This window comes from Phyllobates terribilis, unplaced genomic scaffold (genome assembly GCF_046119375.1).
Source record: "Phyllobates terribilis strain yellow unplaced genomic scaffold, ASM4611937v1 Scaffold_2__4_contigs__length_985480577, whole genome shotgun sequence".
Taxonomy (NCBI): domain Eukaryota; kingdom Metazoa; phylum Chordata; class Amphibia; order Anura; family Dendrobatidae; genus Phyllobates; species Phyllobates terribilis.
The window spans coordinates 214,288,075-214,309,949 of record NW_027362762.1 but is presented as its reverse complement, the minus strand read 5'-3'; the positions used below and the strand labels follow the sequence as shown (position 1 = coordinate 214,309,949).

General features: G+C 40.4%; 1 protein-coding gene across 1 annotated transcript in view; it reads left to right on the top strand.

Annotated features, from left to right (window-relative positions):
* The window catches only part of GTF2F2 (general transcription factor IIF subunit 2), a 201,510-nt gene that overhangs the window by 9,486 nt on the left and 170,149 nt on the right, over positions 1-21,875 (top strand). Inside the window, exons 2-4 of the mRNA XM_073663879.1 lie at positions 2,351-2,424; positions 5,769-5,787; positions 7,231-7,381. Coding sequence (XP_073519980.1) covers positions 2,351-2,424; positions 5,769-5,787; positions 7,231-7,381 — 244 coding nt within the window. The remainder of the gene's footprint in view (positions 1-2,350; positions 2,425-5,768; positions 5,788-7,230; positions 7,382-21,875) is intronic.

Genomic DNA, 21,875 nt, shown 5'->3' with positions numbered 1-21,875 from the left:
CAAATTGAGTCTACCCTAACCTAATATGTTTAGGAACTCTCCTGATTTTTAGGCCACGTGGAGTATTTGTAAGCCAAAACCAGGAGTGGGTGATAAATACAGAAGTGGTGACGTGTTTCTATTATACTTTTCCTTTTATTGTTCCACTCCTGGTTTTGGCTACAAATACTGATGGAAAATACTGACCAAAGACTGAGTGTGTGAACGTAACCTTTAAGAGAACCTATCATGTTGAAAAATAGTATGTGATCTTCAGGCAGTATCTTATAGAGCAGGAGGAGCTGATCAGATTTAGGCTATGTGCCCACGATGCGGAAATGAAGCAGAAAATTTCTGCAGCATTTCTGCATCTCCCTGGCAGAAAAAACGCATGCAGATTGTGCATGCGTTTTTCCTGCAGAATACATGCGGATTCACATGCTTATCCACATGCGTTTCCGCATGCAGATTGACAAGCGCTTTCCAGGCGATGTCAAGCACTTTCCAAATGATGCTAACTAGGTCACACTATATAAATCCATGCAAACAGCATGGATTTATATAGTGTGACCGTAAAAATAAAAAAATAAAGCTATACTCACCCCCGATGTCCCGGCATGTGCTGCAGCGCTGCTTCCTCGCTGGTTCCTGGCTGCCGGCATATCACGAGACAGAGCGGTGAAGGGCCTGCGGTCACATGACTGACGTCACCGAAGGTCCTTCAGCGCTGCCGGCATGCAGAGAGAGCCTTCGGAAAGGTGAGTATAAACTTTATTTTTTATTTTATTCTTTTTTTACAGGTACAATGGTACCCAGGTCTGGAGGAGAGTCTCCTCTCCTCCAGAACTGGGTACCATCCGCACATAGAGACGCATAGAATCCGCTTGTACAAATGTACAGACGCGCATTCTATGCGTCTCAATGCAAGTCAATGGTCGGAGTTCCGCTGCGCTTCCGCAAAATTAATGAACATGCTGTGGATTTTTGTACGCAGCATAAACGCTGCGGAAAAATCCGCAGCATGTGCATAGAACATGCGGAATCCCCTTGGGGACCATGGGGTGCGGATTACCTAGCGTTTCACAACCGCAGCATAAATGCTTGAAAAACGCTACGTGGACACACAGCCTTAATAATACTTTTCCCTTCAAAAAATACTAGAAGGCTGCGTGCCCACGTAGCGTTTTTCAAGCGTTTATGCTGCGGAATTTCATTGAAATCTCTGATGTATGTGCGCATGAGTCCAGTGGGCGGTCCTACTCAGTCACTGAATATGACGGTCCACTGGACTCCTATACATACAAACACCAGGGATGCCAATGAATAAAATATAACTTAAACTGAATATTTTCCATCAAACCTTAATATCATTCTGCTCAGCTTCTCCTCTGACATCCACAGATTGGACTACATGTACAATATAACAGATTCACTTTAAGCTCTATAAATTGACATCCATTCTTAGGAAGCTGCTTCTCTTCACCAGCATTCTGCTTGTAGTATTGGTGCTGGAACTGCCTTTTTCTCACTTTCCTCCACATTGCTCTTGCTCTTATCCAGTGGATTGCCCCAGATGAAAGCCCATTTTACTGTTAGGCCTATATGAAGTTTGACAGACAGGAAAGACAAAGATGAACTCCCCTCTTTCATTAATCTGACTTGTTGTCTCTGCTGCCAGAAGCGGATTACACTTGACAATGCCAGAAGCGGATTACACTTGACAATGGTTGGTGGCCAACAAGCTCCAAAAGGAGACACCTAGTGGCCTTTGGTGTAAGACAATAATATACTGAAAATTGCTTTATCTAGTAAATGAGATTGAACTGTCTGAAAGTACAGTGGCCATTTAATACGTTGTCCCTGTCCAATTTACTTTATATGTAAAAGCAGAGAGCAACGAATGATCTTCAGAATAGTCTTATATTTATTTCGGAGAGATGTTTTGGGGAGCAAAAAAAAAATTTGGCTGCATTTGGTTGACCAACAGATGCTGTCATTTACGTTTGATGGTACAGAACAGTAAGATTTCTCTTGGCACACGCCTTGCCAGATGCTTGTCACAAACTGAATACTGGCCTTGAGCAGATAAACATTCACATGCTTTGATGTTTTCTCATTTCTTCTGCAAATGTTTCTTTTGATATTCAAATACAATAGACATCTTTCAGCCGAACAAGGCCGATCCGCACCGACTAAATCCAGTATTTTTAGCCTGTTTGCGTTTTGATAGAACAGACCTTGGGGTATTCGCATTGCTAATCAGCGCCATCTTATTTGTTTCCGTCGACAGATGTGTTATTTACAGAAGTGACTTCTTTCATTATATTCATGTGAAGTGCTGAGATTTAATGGATACTTGTTCTTTTTGCAGCTTCCAAAGTACTTGGCTCAGCAGTGGGCGAAAGCCTCAGGAAGGGGCGAAGTTGGAAAGCTGCGAATTGTCAAGTAAGCTAATGTTTTTCTGGTTGATGGTCTTCGGTGACATCAAGCGTTGACCCTAAATCAGTAGTCAGTAATGATGTATGATTTTGTTATCCTTGCCACACTTTGACAATAAATCTGCTTAGTTATTGTAAAAAAATAATTTTTTTCTGAGTCTCAAATAAGCATGAACTTGGCAGTCAGTCAGTAAGCTAAAGAATCACAATTTTCCTATTCTGAATAAGGGATTTTCAGTCTAAAGAATGGCCTATTCAGAATGCATTTTGAATAGGCTATTCTTTGTTGTAGGGGACTTGGCCCCTATAAAAACCATGTACTGTACTTGCTACTGCTACAATGGCTGAAATAATAACTTTTAATTCGTGCACCCTTGGTGTGGCCAAAAGTTTTGATGCACAGTTATGCCTCCTCATTTGCATATTGGGTGCCCCCCCCCCCACCTCTGACAGTGCTCGCTTCCCAGAGCAGGCACTGTCTGAATGCTGCTGGTTGGATGCGTTCTCATCCCTGTCTTCTTTCTGCTAATACAGCTCTCTACACTATGTAAGATGGCCTTAACGGGAGATATGTATGACCAAGGTTGGTAGCTTCGGTGATGTGAAACCGGAAAAGTATGCTCCAGCACGTATAGTGCTGAGAGGGTTAATGGGGTGTATCAGGGCCGGTTTTTATGAGCAGTCATAAGAGATGGGTGGGAGTGGCTGCTCACATGTCCCCACCCCAGGGGGTGGTTTGTTGTAAATAAAATGGAGGCCAAGTGTCTCATTTGGTGTCTGTGTCTGGAGACGTGTGGATCTCCAGTGTGTTGGTCTGTGCTAACGCCATGAGTACTGGACACTGACCTGTAGCGGGCGAACCCGCACCATTGCATGGACATTTTGCTTTGTGTTTTCCCTTTGTGCTGGAAAAGGCTGTCTCTTGTTTGTCTTTGCTAAGCGGTTTATGAAGTCCGAATAAACCTGCCTGAACATTTTTATGAAAACGTTTCCTGTTCCTACCTGAACCGCAGCTGAGTGAGTACCAAACCCCTACAACTAATACAGTTGAAAGTGTAGCGTGCGGCTTTATAGAGGAGACTCCTCATTTGCATACCAATTAAAAGTCATTATTTTCAGGCACTGTACCTATAATGGGTACAGTGCTAGTATGGCTTTTATAAGGGCTAAGTCTCTACAGCAGTGGATAGCCCATTTAAAATGCATTTTGGAGGTGATGAACTCCAGGTTTTGGTCATGTAAAAGAAAATCAAGAATCCTTTCTGAACTCTTTCCACCTTTTTAATGTTGCCTATAATCTGTACAGATCAACTGAAAAATAAACTGAAATCTTTGTGGTGTAAATAAGAAAAAAAAGTAAATAAATAATGTTGTTGCATAAATATTCATTAAGCTACTACTTTGTTGAAGTACTCTTTGAATTTCTGATAGACTCCTACCCAAAAGACAGAATGCTATCAGCATGGCACATCTAGAATTAGCAATCTTTGCCCAATCTTACTTGTCAGATTGTGAAGGCATTTATTGTGTACAGCTCCCTGTTCAGGGCAACCAACATATTTTCAATTGGATTCAGGTCTAGGCTCTGTTGGGGCCATTCCAAAACTTTGATCCTCTTTTGCTAAAGCCATTCTTTTGTTGTTTTGGCGGAATATGACCGTTGCCATGCTGTAAGGTGAAATTCATCTTCAACTTTTTAGCAGAGGCCTGATGTTTTTTTTTTTGCAATTATTTATAATTCCCTCAGCCTTGTCTAAAGCTCCAGTTCCAGCTGCCAAAAAACAGCCCCAAAGCATAATACTGCCTTTACCATGCTTCACTGTGGTTATGGTGTTCTTTTGACGATGCACTGTGTTCGCATTGCACCAAACATACCTTTTGTAATGATATTCAAAAAGTTCAACCTTGGTCTCATCAGACAATAACATGTTCTCCCACAGGCTTTCGTCAGACTTGATATAGGTTTGGATGTTTTTCTTTGTAAGAAAAAGCTTCCTTCTTGCCACCCTACTTTATAGGCCATACAGATGACCGAATACGGGAGATTTTTTTATCAAATGCAGTACACAACCAGTACTTGCCAGAAATTCTTGCAGCTGCTTTAGCATTGCTGTAGGCCTTTTTGCAGCCCCCTAACCACTTTTATTCTTGTCTATTCATCATTTTTTTAGGACATCCAGTTCTACGTAATGTCACTTTTGTGCAAAATTTAAGCCACTTTTTAATTGTCTTCTTCACAGTGTTCCACTGTATATATAATGCCTTGGAAATATTTTTTCTAATCTTCTCTTGATGGATAACTTTCAACGATGAGATCCCTTGGCTGTGTTGTAAGCTATTTACAGACTATGGCATTTACTGTAAAATGTCAGGAAAATCCTACTATAACCACATCAAAAATTATAAGATGATGTTCGTGTTCACACTTATGCAACCACATTATTTTAGTTTTGTTATTTTTATTTTCCCCCTTAAAATGATTTCAGCTTGTTTCTCAATGGATTTGTACAGATTATGGGTGACATTAAAAGTTGAAAAATTTATATATGATTTATCTTGGTATGATATATATATATTTTTTTTATATTCCAAAACCCTGGCATTTTAGCAGGGGTGCGTAGACTTTTGTATATACATTGCGTGTCTCATTCTGGAGATCCCAGCACACTGATGTATAACATGGTCAGCTCAATGTGTAATGCTGCAATTTCTTCTATGACTGCATTGCTAATTGAATGCTGTTGTGGGCTTCACGCAACTGTGACCGGTTAAGAACGTATTTTATATTGTGGCAGTGGTTCCTGATGGTCCTGGTCACAATGACATTTTCCCTTTTTGAGGTTCTTTTGCTGTTTGTTTTGGATATATGAATGAAATGTAAAATTAGACAGCCATGTTTTTCCTCACTCATATCTGTATTTTCCGCTCAGTCCAGATGGACCTGTGACCACTGCAGCGGTGACACTTTAGTCCTCAGTGTGGCCAGTGATTGGTTTCAGTGGTCACAGTCTGTCTGGACTCAGCTAGAGGTACAGATTCCACTGAAAAGTATTGAAACTGGAGCAGAAGTGTAGTAGTGGGATATTACTTATTTTATTAATAATAACAGCCGTGATTTTGTCATGACCTGCTCGGCCTGCACATTGATCTCATGTTTGCGTATGTAGACATGTATCATGGACCAATTTTTTAAAGCAACTTTGAGTCTAAAAAGTTGCTTATAAGCTTTTTAAAAAATGTTAGTTTTATTCTGATAAATTGCCAATGAATTTACCAGTGATTTCCTCCTGTATGATCTTCAGAATTAGAAGATTTATGTAACATTTTAATGTTTGTTTGTTTTTCCTGCAGAAATCAAGGAAAGACTGAGGTAAGCTTTCTATTTATATCGTTGAGCTATACGGCACACTTACATTTAATAAGACTGAAGCGACCCGCGTAAATAAATGTATAATTGTGCCAAGTTCATCAACAACAAAGTGTTCATGGCAGTAAAGGGGCTGCACGAATGGAAAATTAAGAATCTGGCCGGTTGCGTTTCTGGCAGTAGAACTACTTGTTGATTTGATCCAGATATAGAGATTCATGGGGAAAATACTTGAACTCCAGCTGTCTTATGTGAATGATGAGCTTAAAGAGCCCATGATGTGCTCACGCGGTGTAGTTCTCAATGTTCCTAATTTATGGCTCCCGCGATCACCCCTGTATAACACTGAGCTTTTCGCCCCTAGGTGTTGGGGCTTAGTTCAAAGAAGTGATTAATATTCTGCACAATCCTTTCAATGACTGCAATCTTCAACTTAGCAAAATAACTCTCATTCTGTATTTAACTTAATGTTATGCTGCCTTCACGAGGCCAAAAAGGAAAACCGAGACATTATGCAGCAGAGCATGGACCTCCATTACATATAGTGATGTATCTCATCTTGTTCTGTCTGGTGATGCCCAGGCATTGTCTTGGTCTCTGTCTGGTGATGCCCAGGCATTGTCTTGGTCTCTGTCTGGTGATGCCCAGGCATTGTCTTGGTCTCTGTCTGGTGATGCCCAGGCATTGTCTTGGTCTCTGTCTGGTGATGCCCAGGCATTGTCTTGGTCTCTGTCTGGTGATGCCCAGGCATTGTCTTGGTCTCTGTCTGGTGATGCCCAGGCATTGTCTTGGTCTCTGTCTGGTGATGCCCAGGCATTGTCTTGGTCTCTGTTTTGTGATGCCTAGGCATTATCTTGGTCTCTGTCTGGTGATGCCCAGGCATTATCTTGGTCTCTGTCTGGTGATGCCCAGCATTGTCTTGGTCTCTGTCTGGTGATGCCCAGGCATTATCTTGGTCTCTGTCTGGTGATGCCCAGGCATTATCTTGGTCTCTGTCTGGTGATGCCCAGCATTGTCTTGGTCTCTGTCTGGTGATGCCCAGGCATTGTCTTGGTCTCTGTCTGGTGATGCCCAGGCATTATCTTGGTCTCTGTCTGGTGATGCCCAGGCATTGTCTTGGTCTCTGTCTGGTGATGCCCAGCATTGTCTTGGTCTCTGTCTGGTGATGCCCAGGCATTGTCTTGGTCTCTGTCTGGTGATGCCCAGGCATTGTCTTGGTCTCTGTTTTGTGATGCCTAGGCATTATCTTGGTTTCTGTCTGGTGATGCCCAGGCATTGTCTTGGTCTCTGTTTTGTGATGCCTAGGCATTATCTTGGTCTCTGTCTGGTGATGCCCAGGCATTATCTTGATCGGTCTGATGAGGTCCCAGTAGAAAAGATTGGAAAGCCTTGAATAAATCATTAATAGAACTTGAAGACATACTGAATTGAGCTATTTTCTTGCAGGTCTCATTTACTCTAAATGAAGAGCTCGCTAGTATACAGGATATTGGAGGAAAACCAGCTGCAAGTTTTGTTACTGCTCCCAGGGAACATCCTTTTCAATTACAGAATGTGGGAGGACAGACACTAACCGTGTTCACCGAGAGCTTATCAGGTGAGATGGCCAAGATTCACTTTTATATGAAGGCACAAAGAGAATTGTATTGTCTGTATCAGTAGAACCGAGACACTAGAGAATTTTATAAGCCATTATGATTACTGTATAGCTCTAAGGTTATTGGTCAAGGGTTAAATATTTCATTTATAAAATAAGTATTTTGTTGGAGCTCTCTCATCATGGTAATGGAGTTCCCTGTGTGACCCCCTGCACTATTCACTTTGTGGTACTGAGCGAGAGAGGGCTCGACTATCTGTCAGTCCTATGGACTGTGATTGGAGTGTCAGTCATGCATGCACCTCATCTCTCCATTCCCACATGGTACTTTAAGACCTCCCTTTCCATGACTTGTGAGGATCCCAGCATTGGAATCCCTAGTGATCATGGATTTATCACCTACCCAGACAAGTAAGTAAGTAAGTGCAACTCCTGGCCATATAGTGTCAATATACTGATCGAACGAATAGCATCACATATTCTGATTAGGCTGTTAGTTGAGGTCAGGAGATATGTGGTTAATTCTGGAATTGCGTCCATAACATGGACCATAAGGCTACACTCACACATCACTTGTACACGCCAGTGTGTGATCTGTTTTTTTCTGTTTTTGTTAAAAAAATGGACATACAGTTTCATTCATTGATCACACACACATCAGTTTGAGGGCGCACTCAAACGTCTGTATAACACGGATGATCGCATCACAATCCTCCGACTGGCTGGCGGCTCTCCTGACGCAAGCGTGACAGCATGTATTTCTATGCGGCTGTCACACTCTGGTCAGGAGAGCTGTCAGCCAGTTCATGCACTACAAAGCGATTGTCGTCCATGTTATACAGCCGTCTGACTGCGCCCTTAAAAACAGATCCATATCTCCGGTCCATGAGACTCAGAGCTTGTCCTACTCTCATCTGTTTTGTGGATCACACTCTGCCATTAAAGTCTATGGGCATCCATTTTTTAACTGATCCATTTCTAAGAGTCAGTTTTAAAAAAAAAAAAAGAATAATAATATAGACACTCTAAAGAAAAAGCAGTCTGTTTTTCACAGATGTAGAAACTGACGAGTAAATACAGCCTTACATACAGTTACAAGTAAGGCTGTATGCAGTCGTGAATTAGCCCTTAGTATAGGGTGACGTATTTTCAGGGAATTCTAAACTAATAGATGATGGAAATCCCTCTTACAAGCTGCAGCAGAAAGTAACTACGTAGAGGGCTTTTTTTCTAGGTAGTTTAGCAAGTTCATGTATTTAAATAGACATTTGTTTTGACTGCTTTGGAATTGAACACTTGCTGTCATGTTCTCTCTTTACTGCTGATTACTTATAGGCTAATCAGTAGGACTCCTAAGAAGCTTATTGTCACCATGTTATTGGCCCGATCCACGTAGAACTTGCAATCCGACTCTTGTAACTTTGACGGTACACATGCTTTGCCTTCCGTGGTTTGCCACTGCTCTGGCTGCTTATGCAATCCAGAATACAGTTTATTCCCACACATGGATAGATAATTAAAAAAATGCAAAAGTCTCAGAAAACGAAGAATTATATATTAATGTTAAACACTGTAGTCCCATTACTATAATTCTTACCATTGGCACTACACCACTGTCTGAGTTATGGCTTTAGAGAGGTGGTAGCACCCAATGATTATCTCTTCCTCCCCTCCTCAAAAAAAGAAAAGACAAAAAAAACCCCGAAGTTTAGAATGAGTTCAAAGGTGGCGGGGTTTACAGTAGAATAAATCCAGGCTTTCACAATACATGGAGGCTTTTAGTGGAGTTACAGGTGCTTGTGGTTGTATTTAAAGTTGCCCTTATAGGATTGATTAACTGTCTTCAAAGTAGCTGCCATAACTCGAGTGTTGCAAACAGCCTGTGCTTCATTGATAACCTTCAACAAATTTTCTGCTTTCAACTTTTTTTTAACTAAATTGTTGCGCCCCTGTTAAAAATAATAAAATCAGCTGTTACTCGTCTTCCTCAGGTCCACAGTCACCGGAGCAGAGATGCTCCTTTGATCAACCAAATTTTATTATTTTCAACTTTCTTTACTAAATTGTCGTACTGCTATTAAACGAGGCTCTCATAGACTTGCATTGAGAGCTTGTGACCGTTACTTCTGACTTGCGGTATGTGAGAAGTTGTGGTCACAAGATGGTGGATTGGGACTGGATCGGCACTGGAACAGCTGAAGACAGTGACTGGTAAGTATAACAATTGGTCAGGAAACTTAGGTTAATGACACCACTCCAGTGCTGAAATAAAAAAAAAAAATGCTTGAGTGGTGCCTTAAATGGAACCTGTCAACTGGTACATGCTGCACGATCCCCGAGTAGCATGTATCAGACAGTGGCTGTGTGATTTCAGCCATATATGTTTATATATGCTGCGTAACAGGTCTCTCCCTATACTTGCTTACAGGTAGACCTGGCAGTTGGCTGGGAGATGCCGCTGGGGACCCGCCTGTCTGACTAGTCTGTGCTGCTAGATTCCCGGCTGCTATTAAACTATGTTTTTTACAGTCAGCTGTAAGGTTCCCTTTTAAGAGGGACTGCCTTATTTTATCACAAATTTATATTTTTTCTACCGTCTTGCATAAGGCGGGGGAGGGATAATTCTGGGACATGGACAGAAAAACAGTGATGTCAAAAATGCAAATTCAGAATAAGTAAATGTTGTGGTTGGCCATAGTTTTAAGGTCACTCCCTTGTTAATTAACTATATAGTGTTATGTTTGTCCAAGATGGAAGCTTCTAATGATCTCAATCTCCTGGACTTTATTACTATTTATTTGCACCCCTCTGTTGGTGCAAAACTTGAGCTTATATTCTATTCCAAATTTGAGCTTGTCCATCAACCGGGAGCCGTTTTTGCATATATTAACTTAGAATGTTAAGGGGGTTGCACTACAAGCACATAGTGATTCTCATTTAAACCATCTTAAACCAGACATGGCTCTATTGAAAGAAACACATCTGGAAAACGTGGATTTTCAGAGGATGAACAAATTGTGTGTAGGCACCAGGGCTGTGGAGTCGGTATAAAACATGCCGACTCCAACTCCTAAAATATATAATAAATTGGGTACAGTAGTTCAATGCAGTTTGTGGGGAATATTTTTTCATAAGAATTTGGGAAAGTTATGAAATGTCCTATAAATGTCTGTCCTATTCCTGATCTGAGGGTCTAGACTTTTAGCTGAGATGAATCTGTGCAACAGTAAATTCATCACTTAAACATGAGCCATGTATGAGGGAGTCGGAGTCGTGGAAATTGAGGTTTGGCTTACCGACTCCACAGCCCTTGTAGGCAGGGTTCATGGCTGTGAGTTTGTGGGCAATGAAGCCGGGGTTCTAAGCCTAATCAACAATAAAAGTTTGCAGCATTAAAGGGGTTTTCCCAAGAACAAAAGGGCATTTTAAAAATTGTCTGTGTCTGCCCGTGTACAGAACATACCACAGCTCCTGGGCAGGGGAGGAAGCAAGAGACAATACAGACATTACAGGAGGGGATCGCAGAGGATTCATTTTGTGAGGTAAAACATTTCACTGCCTGTTTTTAAACACTATTTTATCTCAGAAAATGAATCCCCTGCTGTCCTGTCTGTATACTCTTTTGCTTCCTCCCCTGCCCAGGAGATGTGGTATGTTCTGTACACGGGCAGACACAGACAATTTTTAAAATAAACTTTTGTTTGTGGGAAAACCCCTTTAAGTCACATTCTCTCATGCAGATGATGGTGGACGCCTCATTACCACTCTGTCTATGGAGTCTTTAACCCCCATAATATACATGTCAACTAGAGTAGCTAATATTAGAAGACTCCTATCTTAACACATCACCCCTCCCCCAAAATGGATTTCAATCCAGTGGTTTCAGTCTCGGAGGACAGGAGATGGTCAGGACAGGTACTTCCTTCTCTTCTACACACTTGCTCTTTACATGACTCATGGACATACCTACATCCACAAGAAACAGAATATACCCTTTATTCTCTTGCTAGGGACTCTTGCTCCAGAATTTATCATTTTTTTAGTTCCAATAACATAATCTGCAGGCTGAGCGTTGTATCAATACATGATTTGGGGATTTCAGATCTGGAGGGTACCCCTCTTAACGGTTCCGACTTTCTTGGGCAATTCTCCTCCTGTCGTGTTTTTTCTGCGCAGATTTGTCACACAACCTGAAGGATTACCTAGCACCAGCAAAGTGAATGAGATTCCTGAAGTCTCATGCACCCATTGCTTATGTTTTTCTTGCAGACTTGCGGCGGGTTTAAATCTGCAGCATATCAATTCTTTTTGTTGAAAATTTCACTCATACTAATGAGTGGGGAAAAAATGCGTCAAACGCATCAAAAAACACATGTTTTAGGCTCCATTTTTCCTGCCAACTCATCAGTATTTGCAGCAGATATTTCAACTGCAAATACTGAACATATCCAAGGGTTGATGGCTTGAATTTTTAACTGACAAGAAGGAACACCTTAAAAAGGAATACCATCAGAGTTTTTATCCTCTTTAAAATATTGCAGTCATATTATATAGCACTGTGTACTTACAATTGATAATTTTGACTTTCTACCCAGTTAATTAATCTTTTTTTCTGCTGTATGTAGAAACAGGAAGTTTATAGTCCCTGCATTTATCTATCTTCAACCACTGACCCAGCTGATCCCTTCTCCCCCCTCCTATAGACTTTTGCAGTGACACATGACTTGTGCAGATAAAATTGACCTCCTGTTTCTACATAGAGCTTAGGAGGATTCAGCTAGTCAGTTTTTAATCACATGATGTCACAGACCTAATAGAAAACAGAAGAATTAACTAGGTAGAAAGGCAAAATGAGCAGTTTGTCAAGGGGTCGCAACTCCGCTGCCTCCAATCGTCAGGACAATTATGCAATTGAGTTATGAGGGATGGATATATACCCCGATTCGGTCTCTGCCAGCTCCACAATAACAGCAAAAAAGGAACCACTACTAGCTGCCGCCACCAATCGTTTATACGGGCCAATTGGACACAGACATTACAGATAGCGTATGGCTTCAGGGGTGCAGTTTACAAAGAACAGAGCTATTAAATTTTATATATTTAATCAAGACAAGTAGGCAGTGTTTATAAAAATAAAAAAAAATAAAAATTATACATATATAAAAGATACAAAATGGAAACAAAACAATACGTTATATACAATTTACATAAAATAAAAAGGAGTAACAAAAGAGAATTACTAAACCTGATGTTCCAGAAATGGCTCTTATCTTTATGAAGGGAAGTGCACCGATTGAGAAAATGGAATACTCTCACAGCGAGCTACATCTTCCAGGATGAAAAAAACAGAGACCCGAACTCTCATTTTTATTAACTCAATGTTACTCCCACATACCCCTTCCTTTATGAGCTCACATTGGGGCTTGTTGTGGGGTGTATTAGGTCCTTAAGAATTCCATGAGATCCCCAACTTTACTGGATCTTCGCCCCTGGAGGTCCCAGGCTTTGGATATTATCATCATGTTTCTTGTTACGATTTTACCTGTTTATACAAATTAAACATTGCCTGCATAGCACCATCCATCTGACCATTATTAAGTTGGAGGGGTTAGAATGGCCTTACGGTGATGAGAGTGAATGCTTAATATTTTTGGCGTCACAGTGAAGGGACGAACATATCTCCCCTAAATATCGGATTGATGCAAAACCCCAATACTCCTCACTGGCCACTGTCTCCAAAATGTCTAAGAAGTCGTCTAGCCCTGAGGAAAGGTACTTCTTTGCCTGTGTGTAAACAGATCTCAGTCTTGTTGACTTCTTCCCAGCAAATCTCTCTGCTGTAATTATTAGGTCACTGCAAGAGGTCCCTACTTTAATGGAGGTTGAAGTGTTAGAGCGCAACTTCTCCTGTTTTTAATTCGTTTCTCTCTTCCCAGCTATAATTAATCCCATATGTTTAATGTGGGCTCCTACTTCAATGGAGGTTGAAGTCTTAGTTCTTTCTCTCTCCCCCATATGTTCAATGTGAGGGGGACATGTCCCCTCCCTGGAGATGTCTGTATGGATTTTAATTTGTCTCTACGACAGGTAGTAAAGCTGAGGGACGATCAGTGGATGATACAAGCTAATCCTCGAATCATTAAAATCATTTTAGTAGCTTTATATAAAGCAGTACACGAGTATGTCTGAGAACTAATGATTTGTTAGACAAGGTACTTTTACCTAAATTGTAAGAGGCTCAGAGAAAACAATTAAATCCAAAGAACTTATTTAAGTAATTTGTTGACTAAATTGTACGGGTTATTGCGATTTATAGTAATACTAATCATGTCCGTTATTACTGCTTATGAGATCATTATTGTTTTTGTGCCATTATTTTTAGTAATTTTATGGAAAACAAATCTGACTTCAGCTTTTTTTTAACCCTTAATGTACCATTATATAAAGAGATCTCTAAGTACCAGTACATTTCGCCTGTAAAGAAGAATACCGTTTAGATCTTTGGCAAGAGAAAATAGTTGTATACATAACAGTGCAACCTGTGGTTAGACCAAGTTCAGACAAGTGCTAGACTTATGGGACCAGTCATGTATACAAAATGTGCAGTTCAATGTGCTCATCTATTGAGTGGATGGGTGCAGGAGCTGCCAACTAATTACATGCACAAGCCTGGTCTGTAGACCAGACTAGCCCATGATGCGATGATTATTATTAGTAATTTTTTTTTTTTTTTTTGTATGTGAAACTATTCCATATGTTTTAAGCTCCGATTATAAGTGGTCCACGTGCAGTCCATTGGGCACACGGATATCACAAAGGCCAAAAAAAGTTTCCTTAATGTTTCTGCCTTGGGCATGAGTTTATATCTGGGTAGAACACCTTAAGATGTCGGGAGGGACTTTGTCTACAGTAGATGTACTGTGATTGAGCCTGCGTAAAACAACCTAAATATCGTACTAAATATCATAATTTCAGCCTCACTCAACCCCCTCCCCACTCACAGACCTCTGTGCAGCTGAGCTAGCTGTTACGGTATGTGCTCACTGTCCGAGGCCGGCTGCGGAATAGCCTCGCGGCTTCCGCTCATTGTGCAAATGGCATTTTATTTTTTTTTCACATGCGGACTTTCCTCATTGAGGTTAGGTCTATGGGGAAAGCCCGCATTCGGACCCACAAGAGAAATTGACATGCTGCGGATCTGAAAGACATGCCGTATGTCAGTTTCCGCGGGTGATCCCCAGGTGCACAGAGACTCATAGTGGACAGATGCTGTAACATCTAGACGCTGAGGGTTTGACGCTGCATAACAAGCAGCTTCAAACCCGCAGCGGCTCCTTACCGTGTGCACATACCATAATAGTTTTGTCCGTGTATGTCAGTGTCTGTATATACATATAGCCCACTTCTATCCCCACTTGTCATGCCAGTATTCACTTCTGAGTGGCATGGAGTGTGTTTATGCGGCACTTGGTGATATCCACAAATTACCGCTTCTGAGAATACACTACATACGGTTTGTATGGTACTTGACGCAACATACACTACCGTTCAAAAGTTTGGGGTCATTTAGAATTGTCATTATTTTTGAAAGAAAAGCACATTTTTTTTCAATGAAGCTAACATTAAATGAATCAGAAATACACTCTATACATTGTTAATGTGGTAAATGACTATTCTAGCTGCAAAAGTCTTGTTTTTATTGCAGTATCTACATAGGTGTATAGAGGCCCATTTCCAACAACCACCACTCCAGTTTTTTAATGGTACATTGTGTTTGTTAACGGTGTAAGAAGGCTAATGGATGTTTAGAAAACCCTTGCACAAGTATGTTAGCCCAGCTGAAAACTGTTTGGCTGATTTGAGAAGCTATAAAATTGACCTTCCTTTGAGCTAGTTGAGAATCTGGAGCATTACATTTGTTTGTTCTATGAAACTCTCAAAATGGCCAGAAAAAGAGAACTTTCATGTGAAACGCGACAGTCTATTCTTGTTCTTAGAAATGAAGGCTATTCCATGCGAGAAATTGCCAAGAAACTGAAGATTTCCTACAACGGTGTGTACTATTCCCTATAGAGGAGAGCACAAACAGGCTCTAACCAGAGTAGAAAGAGAAGTGGGAGGCCCCGCTGCACAACTGAGCAACAAGACAAGTACATTAGAATCTCTAGTTTGAGAAATCGACGCCTCACAGCTCCTCAACTAGCAGCTTCATTAAATAGTACACGCAAAACGCCAGTGTCAACGTCTACAGTGAAGAGGCGACTCTGGGATGCTGGCCTTCAGGGCAGAGTGGCAAAGAAAAAGCCATATCGGAGACTGGCTAATAAAAGGAAAAGATTAATATGGGCAAAAGAACACAGACATTGGACAGAGGAAGATTGGAAAAAGTTTTATGACGAATCAAAGTTTGAGGTGTTTGGATCACACAGAAGAACATTTGTGAGACGCAGAACAACTGAAAAGATGCTGGAAGAGTGCCTGACGCTAACTGTCAAGCATGGTGGAGGTAATGTGATGTTCTGGGGTTGCTTTGGTGCTAGTAAAGTGGGAGATTTGTACAAGGTAAATTGGATTTTGAATAAGGAAGGCTATCACTCCATTTTGCAACTCCATGCCATACCCTGTGGATAGCGCTTGATTGGAGCCAATTTCATTCTACAACTGGACAATGGCCCAAAGCACACCTCCAAATTATGCATGAACTATTTAGGGAAGAAGCAGGCAGCTGGTGTTCTATCTGTAATGGAGTGGCCAGCGCAGTCACCAGATCTCAACCCAATTGAGCTGTTGTGGGAGCAGCTTGACCGTATGGTACGCAAAAAGTGCCCATCAAGCCAATCCAACTTGTGCAAGGGGCTTCAGGAAGCATGGGGGGAAATTTCTCAAGATTACTTCAGCAAATTAACAGCTAGAATGCCAAAGGTCTGCAATGCTGTATTTTGCTGCAAAGGGAGAATTCTTTGACGAAAGAAAAGTTTGAAGGAGAAAATTATTCTTTCTAATAAAAATCATTATTTCTAACATTGTCAATGTCTGGACTATATTTTCTAATCATTTTGCAACTCATTTGATAAATAGAAGTAATGCGTTTTCATGGAAAAACACAAAATTGTCTGGGTGACCCCAAACTTTTGAACGGTAGTGTATAACAGAATGAAATGTTCCTATTGAATAACAGCAAGAAATGTTAGACACTTAACATAGAAAAAGCACCAAAATAAAGCAATCCAGCATTTCTTTACTTGGGCTGGGGCTATACAGTGACGTGTTGCAAGACACTTAAATCGCAGTGTCACATTGTGACATCGCATCTAATCATTTTTTATGGTTTCTAAATGTGACCTGTGACTAGGACAGTCACAAATGTTACCGAAAGTCTAGGATTTTCTATTGCTCTTTGACAAGTCGTTTTCTATAACACGAGTGATAAAAAAAATACACTAATGATGCGCACACCTAAATAGAAACAACTTTTATTTGTGTTCAAGCATAAAAAAAAAAAAAAAAAATCTAAAATATATCAATGAAGCAACCTGAACCGCACATAGTCAGGTGCGAACATGGGCCAAGGTCACATACCAAAAGGTAGATATAACTGCATAATAATGCAAGCCAATTATGGGTGACATGTTTTCTTTTGCTTAGCATACTTTAGTTGGCATGGGGCACTTTAGCTATTACAGCTCTGGCTAGGAATAGTCTGAGCGTTTTTCATGTGTGGCTATAATAACCTTTTATAAGCATCTCTATATACCTGCTATAAGCTTTTCCTGTGTCTATTTATTGTTGGATAACTGGATACATTTGGCTGCAGCTATTTGAGATTACAATTAATTATTTTATTTGATATTTATTACATAGGTTTACATATTGCACCTTTTATAGTATATTTCAATCTTTCTGTAGCTCATCTCAGTATGCCTTGGTGTCACTTGTGTGGGATATAGCATACCATTTCTTTATCCTTTTAGGATTATTGGGATATTATATGGTTTCCTCTCTATGCATCATGCATTACTTACACTAATTCTGCGTACCATTGCTAGCAATATTTGTAAAAGATGGTGTATTATTATGCTGTTATATCTACCTTCTGGTATGTCACCTTGGCCAATGTTCGCATCGGACTGTGCGGTTCAGGGTGTTTCATTGATATTTTATATATTTTTATGCTTGTACACCAATAAAAGTTGTTTTTTTTATTTGTGCGCATTATTAGTGAATTTCTTTTTTTCCTCATTTGCTCTTTTTAGGCCGTGCACCCATTTTTGTATGTTCTTACACGAAGGCACTTGCTGTAAACTTCAATGCAAGTCTCATGCTATTGCAACTTATCTGCAATTTTTGCATTTTTTTTTTTTATAGCAACATCACAGCTCAAAATTAGCCGCTTGACAGCAAGTTGCAGACAAGTTGCACAGATGTCTTTGTTCTTTCTTTGAGAATTTCTGTTGTGCACACATGTTGCTGTGTAGCCCCAGTCTTATCCTTCTTTGAAAAAGTTAGGACACCCCTCCTTGGCGAAGCCCCAACCCTTCAGTCAATCAGTTAATCTACATGTAAAAAATTGTACCGTTCTGCGGGAGATAAACCTCCTGTGATTTCCACTATTCTTTCGTTTCCAGGATTTCTTTCATGTTCTAAAAACTGTGGGCACATGAAGCTCTTGCTTACTTGTATTAGACGTTTTTAGGTTTAGTGTGCCTTTTAAAGAAAATGTCTCACCTAAAGAGAAATGTAATAAAAGAATACAAAATCACACTCTAACCCCGATAGCTTTAAATTCTGTCCCCTCTGGTGGTCTGCGCTAGGAGAAGAAGACTTTCTGCACTTGGGTCACCTGACTGCTGAGGCTTGTGATTGGTGGCAGGGGTCAGGTGACTGAAATGGAGACATCTTTGGATGTGCTTTAGATGATGTCCTGTTCTAGTTACCTGACCACTGCCACCAAAAAAACCTCAAACATTGATAGAAAAATAAAAAAAGTACTGGAACTTGTATAAAAACAATATTAAATAATTTAGTATAGCAATAATTTTGAGTTGAAGAATCATGTTACCAGGTAATTATTGCATATTGTGACCCCTGTTTTACCAGTACATTTATGCGGTAAAGTGAATGATTTCACAACAACTCACCCCGCAGATAAACAAACCCCCATACCGCTATGTCAAAGGGGGAGAAAACAAGAGGAGAAATGCTAAAGTACAAAAATCAGCCCAGTCAGGAAGGGGTTAATGCTACAGCTTAGTTTAGCGCCTCATAATAATCTAGCAAATAATGAACTACGGTTACCTGAGCTTTGCAATAGTTAGATATTGTTTCTTGCTCACATCCTGCTCCCATTGGTCTTTACTTATAAAGCTAGTTAGTATTGACACGATGAATCTCATTGCTATGTTCAGATAGTTAAGCTTTGATAACGTTGCCTAATGTAGGGTCTAATGGTAATGCAAAAATTTCAGATTATTTCACATGTATTGGAATGTGTGGAAATAGACCTGCTGTGCATCAGCTGCTCATGCTGTTCAAATGTCACCTGGAAGTCTTTATTAACTTTTCAGTACTATTTTAACTGCTTCTCCTGTGCTTGAACAAGAAAGTAGATGGATGAGTGGGGAATTATGTAGAGGGCGCCTAGTATGATCTACAGAGTGGGAAGTTTGTAGAGCATTTTTCTGCCATTAGCTGTGCAACCATGCTTTTTAGATAATTTTAATTATGAGAATTGCCATTAGAGGGGTTGTCCACTACTAGGACAACCAATACTCACCTCCTGTGCTGGCGCCGTTTCAGTGGTGTCAGCATTCGTGGTCCCGGGGCTGTCATGTGGTGGAATGACACCTGGTGCCCGGCGCCCAATCAGTGCTGGCGTCTCTGTCCTCACCTTTGGCCTTTTTGAACATGAAGAGGAAGTCCGGGCTGCAGCTGATCTGACTTCCCCTTCATGTTCAATTTCTTATGAAGGCGGGGGACAATGACACTAGTGCTGATTGGGTACCGCGCACCACATGCCATTCCATCACATGAGAGTCCCGGGACTGCGAGTGCTGACACTGCTGGAATGGCGCCAGCACGGGAGGTGAGTATATTCTTTATTTTATTTGAGCCAAACATTTAGTTCATGAAGGGATTGTCCTAGTATTAGAGAAAAAAGAACAAAGAGCCAGAATTGCAGTTTTTCATTTGTCGTACATCCACCAAAATATTGAAACAAAAAAATCTAAACATCGTATGTACTCCAAAAATGTTATCAATGAAAATGACTGACTAAATCATGCAACCCCTGCCAAAAATTATGGAATCACCGGGCTCGGAGGATGTTCATTCAGTTGTTTAATGTTGTTGAAAAAAAGCAGATCACAGACATGGCACAAAACTAAAGTCATTTCAAATGGCAACTTTATGGCTTTAAGAAACCCTAAAAGAAATCAAGATTAAAAATGTAGTACTCAGTAAGGGTCATTTTTTTTTCAGACCAAGCAGAGGGAAAAAATTATGGAATCACCCTGTAAATTTTCATTTCCAAAACAAACACCTGCATCAAATTAGATCTGCTCGTTAGTCTGCATCTATAAAAGAGTGATCACACCTTGGAGAGCTGTTGCACCAAGTGGACTGACATGAATGATGGCTCCGACACGAGAGATGTCAATTGAAACAAAGGAGAGGATTATCAAACTCTTAAAAGAAGGTAAATCATCACGCAATGTTGCAAAAGATGTTGGTTGTTCACAGTCAGCTGTGTCTAAAATCTGGACCAAATACAAACAACATGGGAAGGTTGGTAAAGGCAAACATACTTGTAGACCAAGGAAGATATCAAAGCGTCAAGACCAGAAACTTAAAGCAATATGTCTCCAAAACAGGAAATGCACAACAAAACAAATGAGGAATGAATGGTAGGAAACTGGAGTCAATGTCTGTGACCGAACTGTAAGAAACCGCCTAAAGGAAATGTGATTTACATACAGAAAAGCTAAACATAAGCCATCATTAACACCTAAACAGAAAAAAACAAGGTTACAATGGGCTAAGGAAAAGCAATCGTGGACTGTGGATGACTGGATGAAAGTCATATTCAGTGATGAATCGCGAATCTGCATTGGGCAAGGTGATGATCCTGGAACTTTTGTTTGGTGCCGTTCCAATGAGATTTATAAAGATGACTGCATGAAGAGAACATGCAAATTTCCACAGTCATTGATGATATGGGGCTGCATGTCAGGTAAAGGCACTGGGAGATGGCTGTCATTACATCTTCAATAAATGCCCAAGTTTACATTGATATTTTGGACAGTTTTCTTATCCCATCAATTGAAAGGATGTTTGGGGATGATGACATCATTTTCAAGATGATAATGCATCCTGCCATAGAGCAAAATCTGTGAAAACATTCCTTGAAAGAAGACACATAAGGTCAATGTCATGGCCTGCAAATAGTCCGGATCTCAATCCAATTGAAAATCTTTGGTGGAAGTTGAAGAAAATGGTCCATGACAAGGCTCCAACCTTAAAAACTGATCTGGCAACAGCAATCGGAGAAAGTTTGAGCCAGATTGATGAAGAGTACTGTTTGTCACTCATTAAGTCCATGCCTCAGAGACTGCAAGCTGTTATTAAAGCCAGAGGTGGTGCAACAAAATACTAGTGATGTATTGGAGTGTTCTTTTTGTGCGTTTGTTTTTCATGATTCCATAATTTTTTCCTCAGAATTGAGTGATTCCATAATTTTTTCCCTCTGCTTGGTCTGAAAAAAATTACCCTTACTGAGTGCCATATTTTTAATCTTGATATCTTTTAGTGTTTCTTAAAGCCATAAAGTTGCTATTTGAAATGACTTTAGTTTTGTGCCATGTCTGTGATCTGCTTTTTTTCAACAACATTAAACAACTGAATGAACATCCTCCGAGCTCGGTGATTCCATAATTTTTGCCAGGGGTTGTAGAATACCACAGCACTCAAATGAGTTGATGTGAAGTTCAGTTGTAAAAGGTGCAGCAATAATTCTGTTAGAAAGGTAAGAAAGGCCAACTGTTCAGTCCATAAACCTTGATCTCTGCCACAGAGGAGGGACAGAACGGTATGTGCTACAAAGATGTATGTCTTTTTGTAGTTTGGGAGCAAACCGGAGAATCTGGAGGAAACTCACTAAATCATGGGGAAAACATACAGACTCCTTGCAGATGTTGTTCTTGGTGAGATTTAAACCCAGGACCTCAGGGAATGTTCTGATTTCTTTTTGAAGGGGTTTGTCCCTATACAATCTGACAGTCGGCACTGATTCGCCAGTGTTGGAATGTATGGAGACACCCCCCCCCCCCAACCATTACATATTCTAATAGTAAGAGAGGAACGGGACATCAAAGAGTTGTACAAAGAGATGATCCAACACCGTTAGTTCATGGAGAATATAAGTATTTACTAAAAAAGGCTGTAGAAAGATGCACTTTAATTAAATTCTGTTAGTGATGTAACAAATTCCATTGTATGG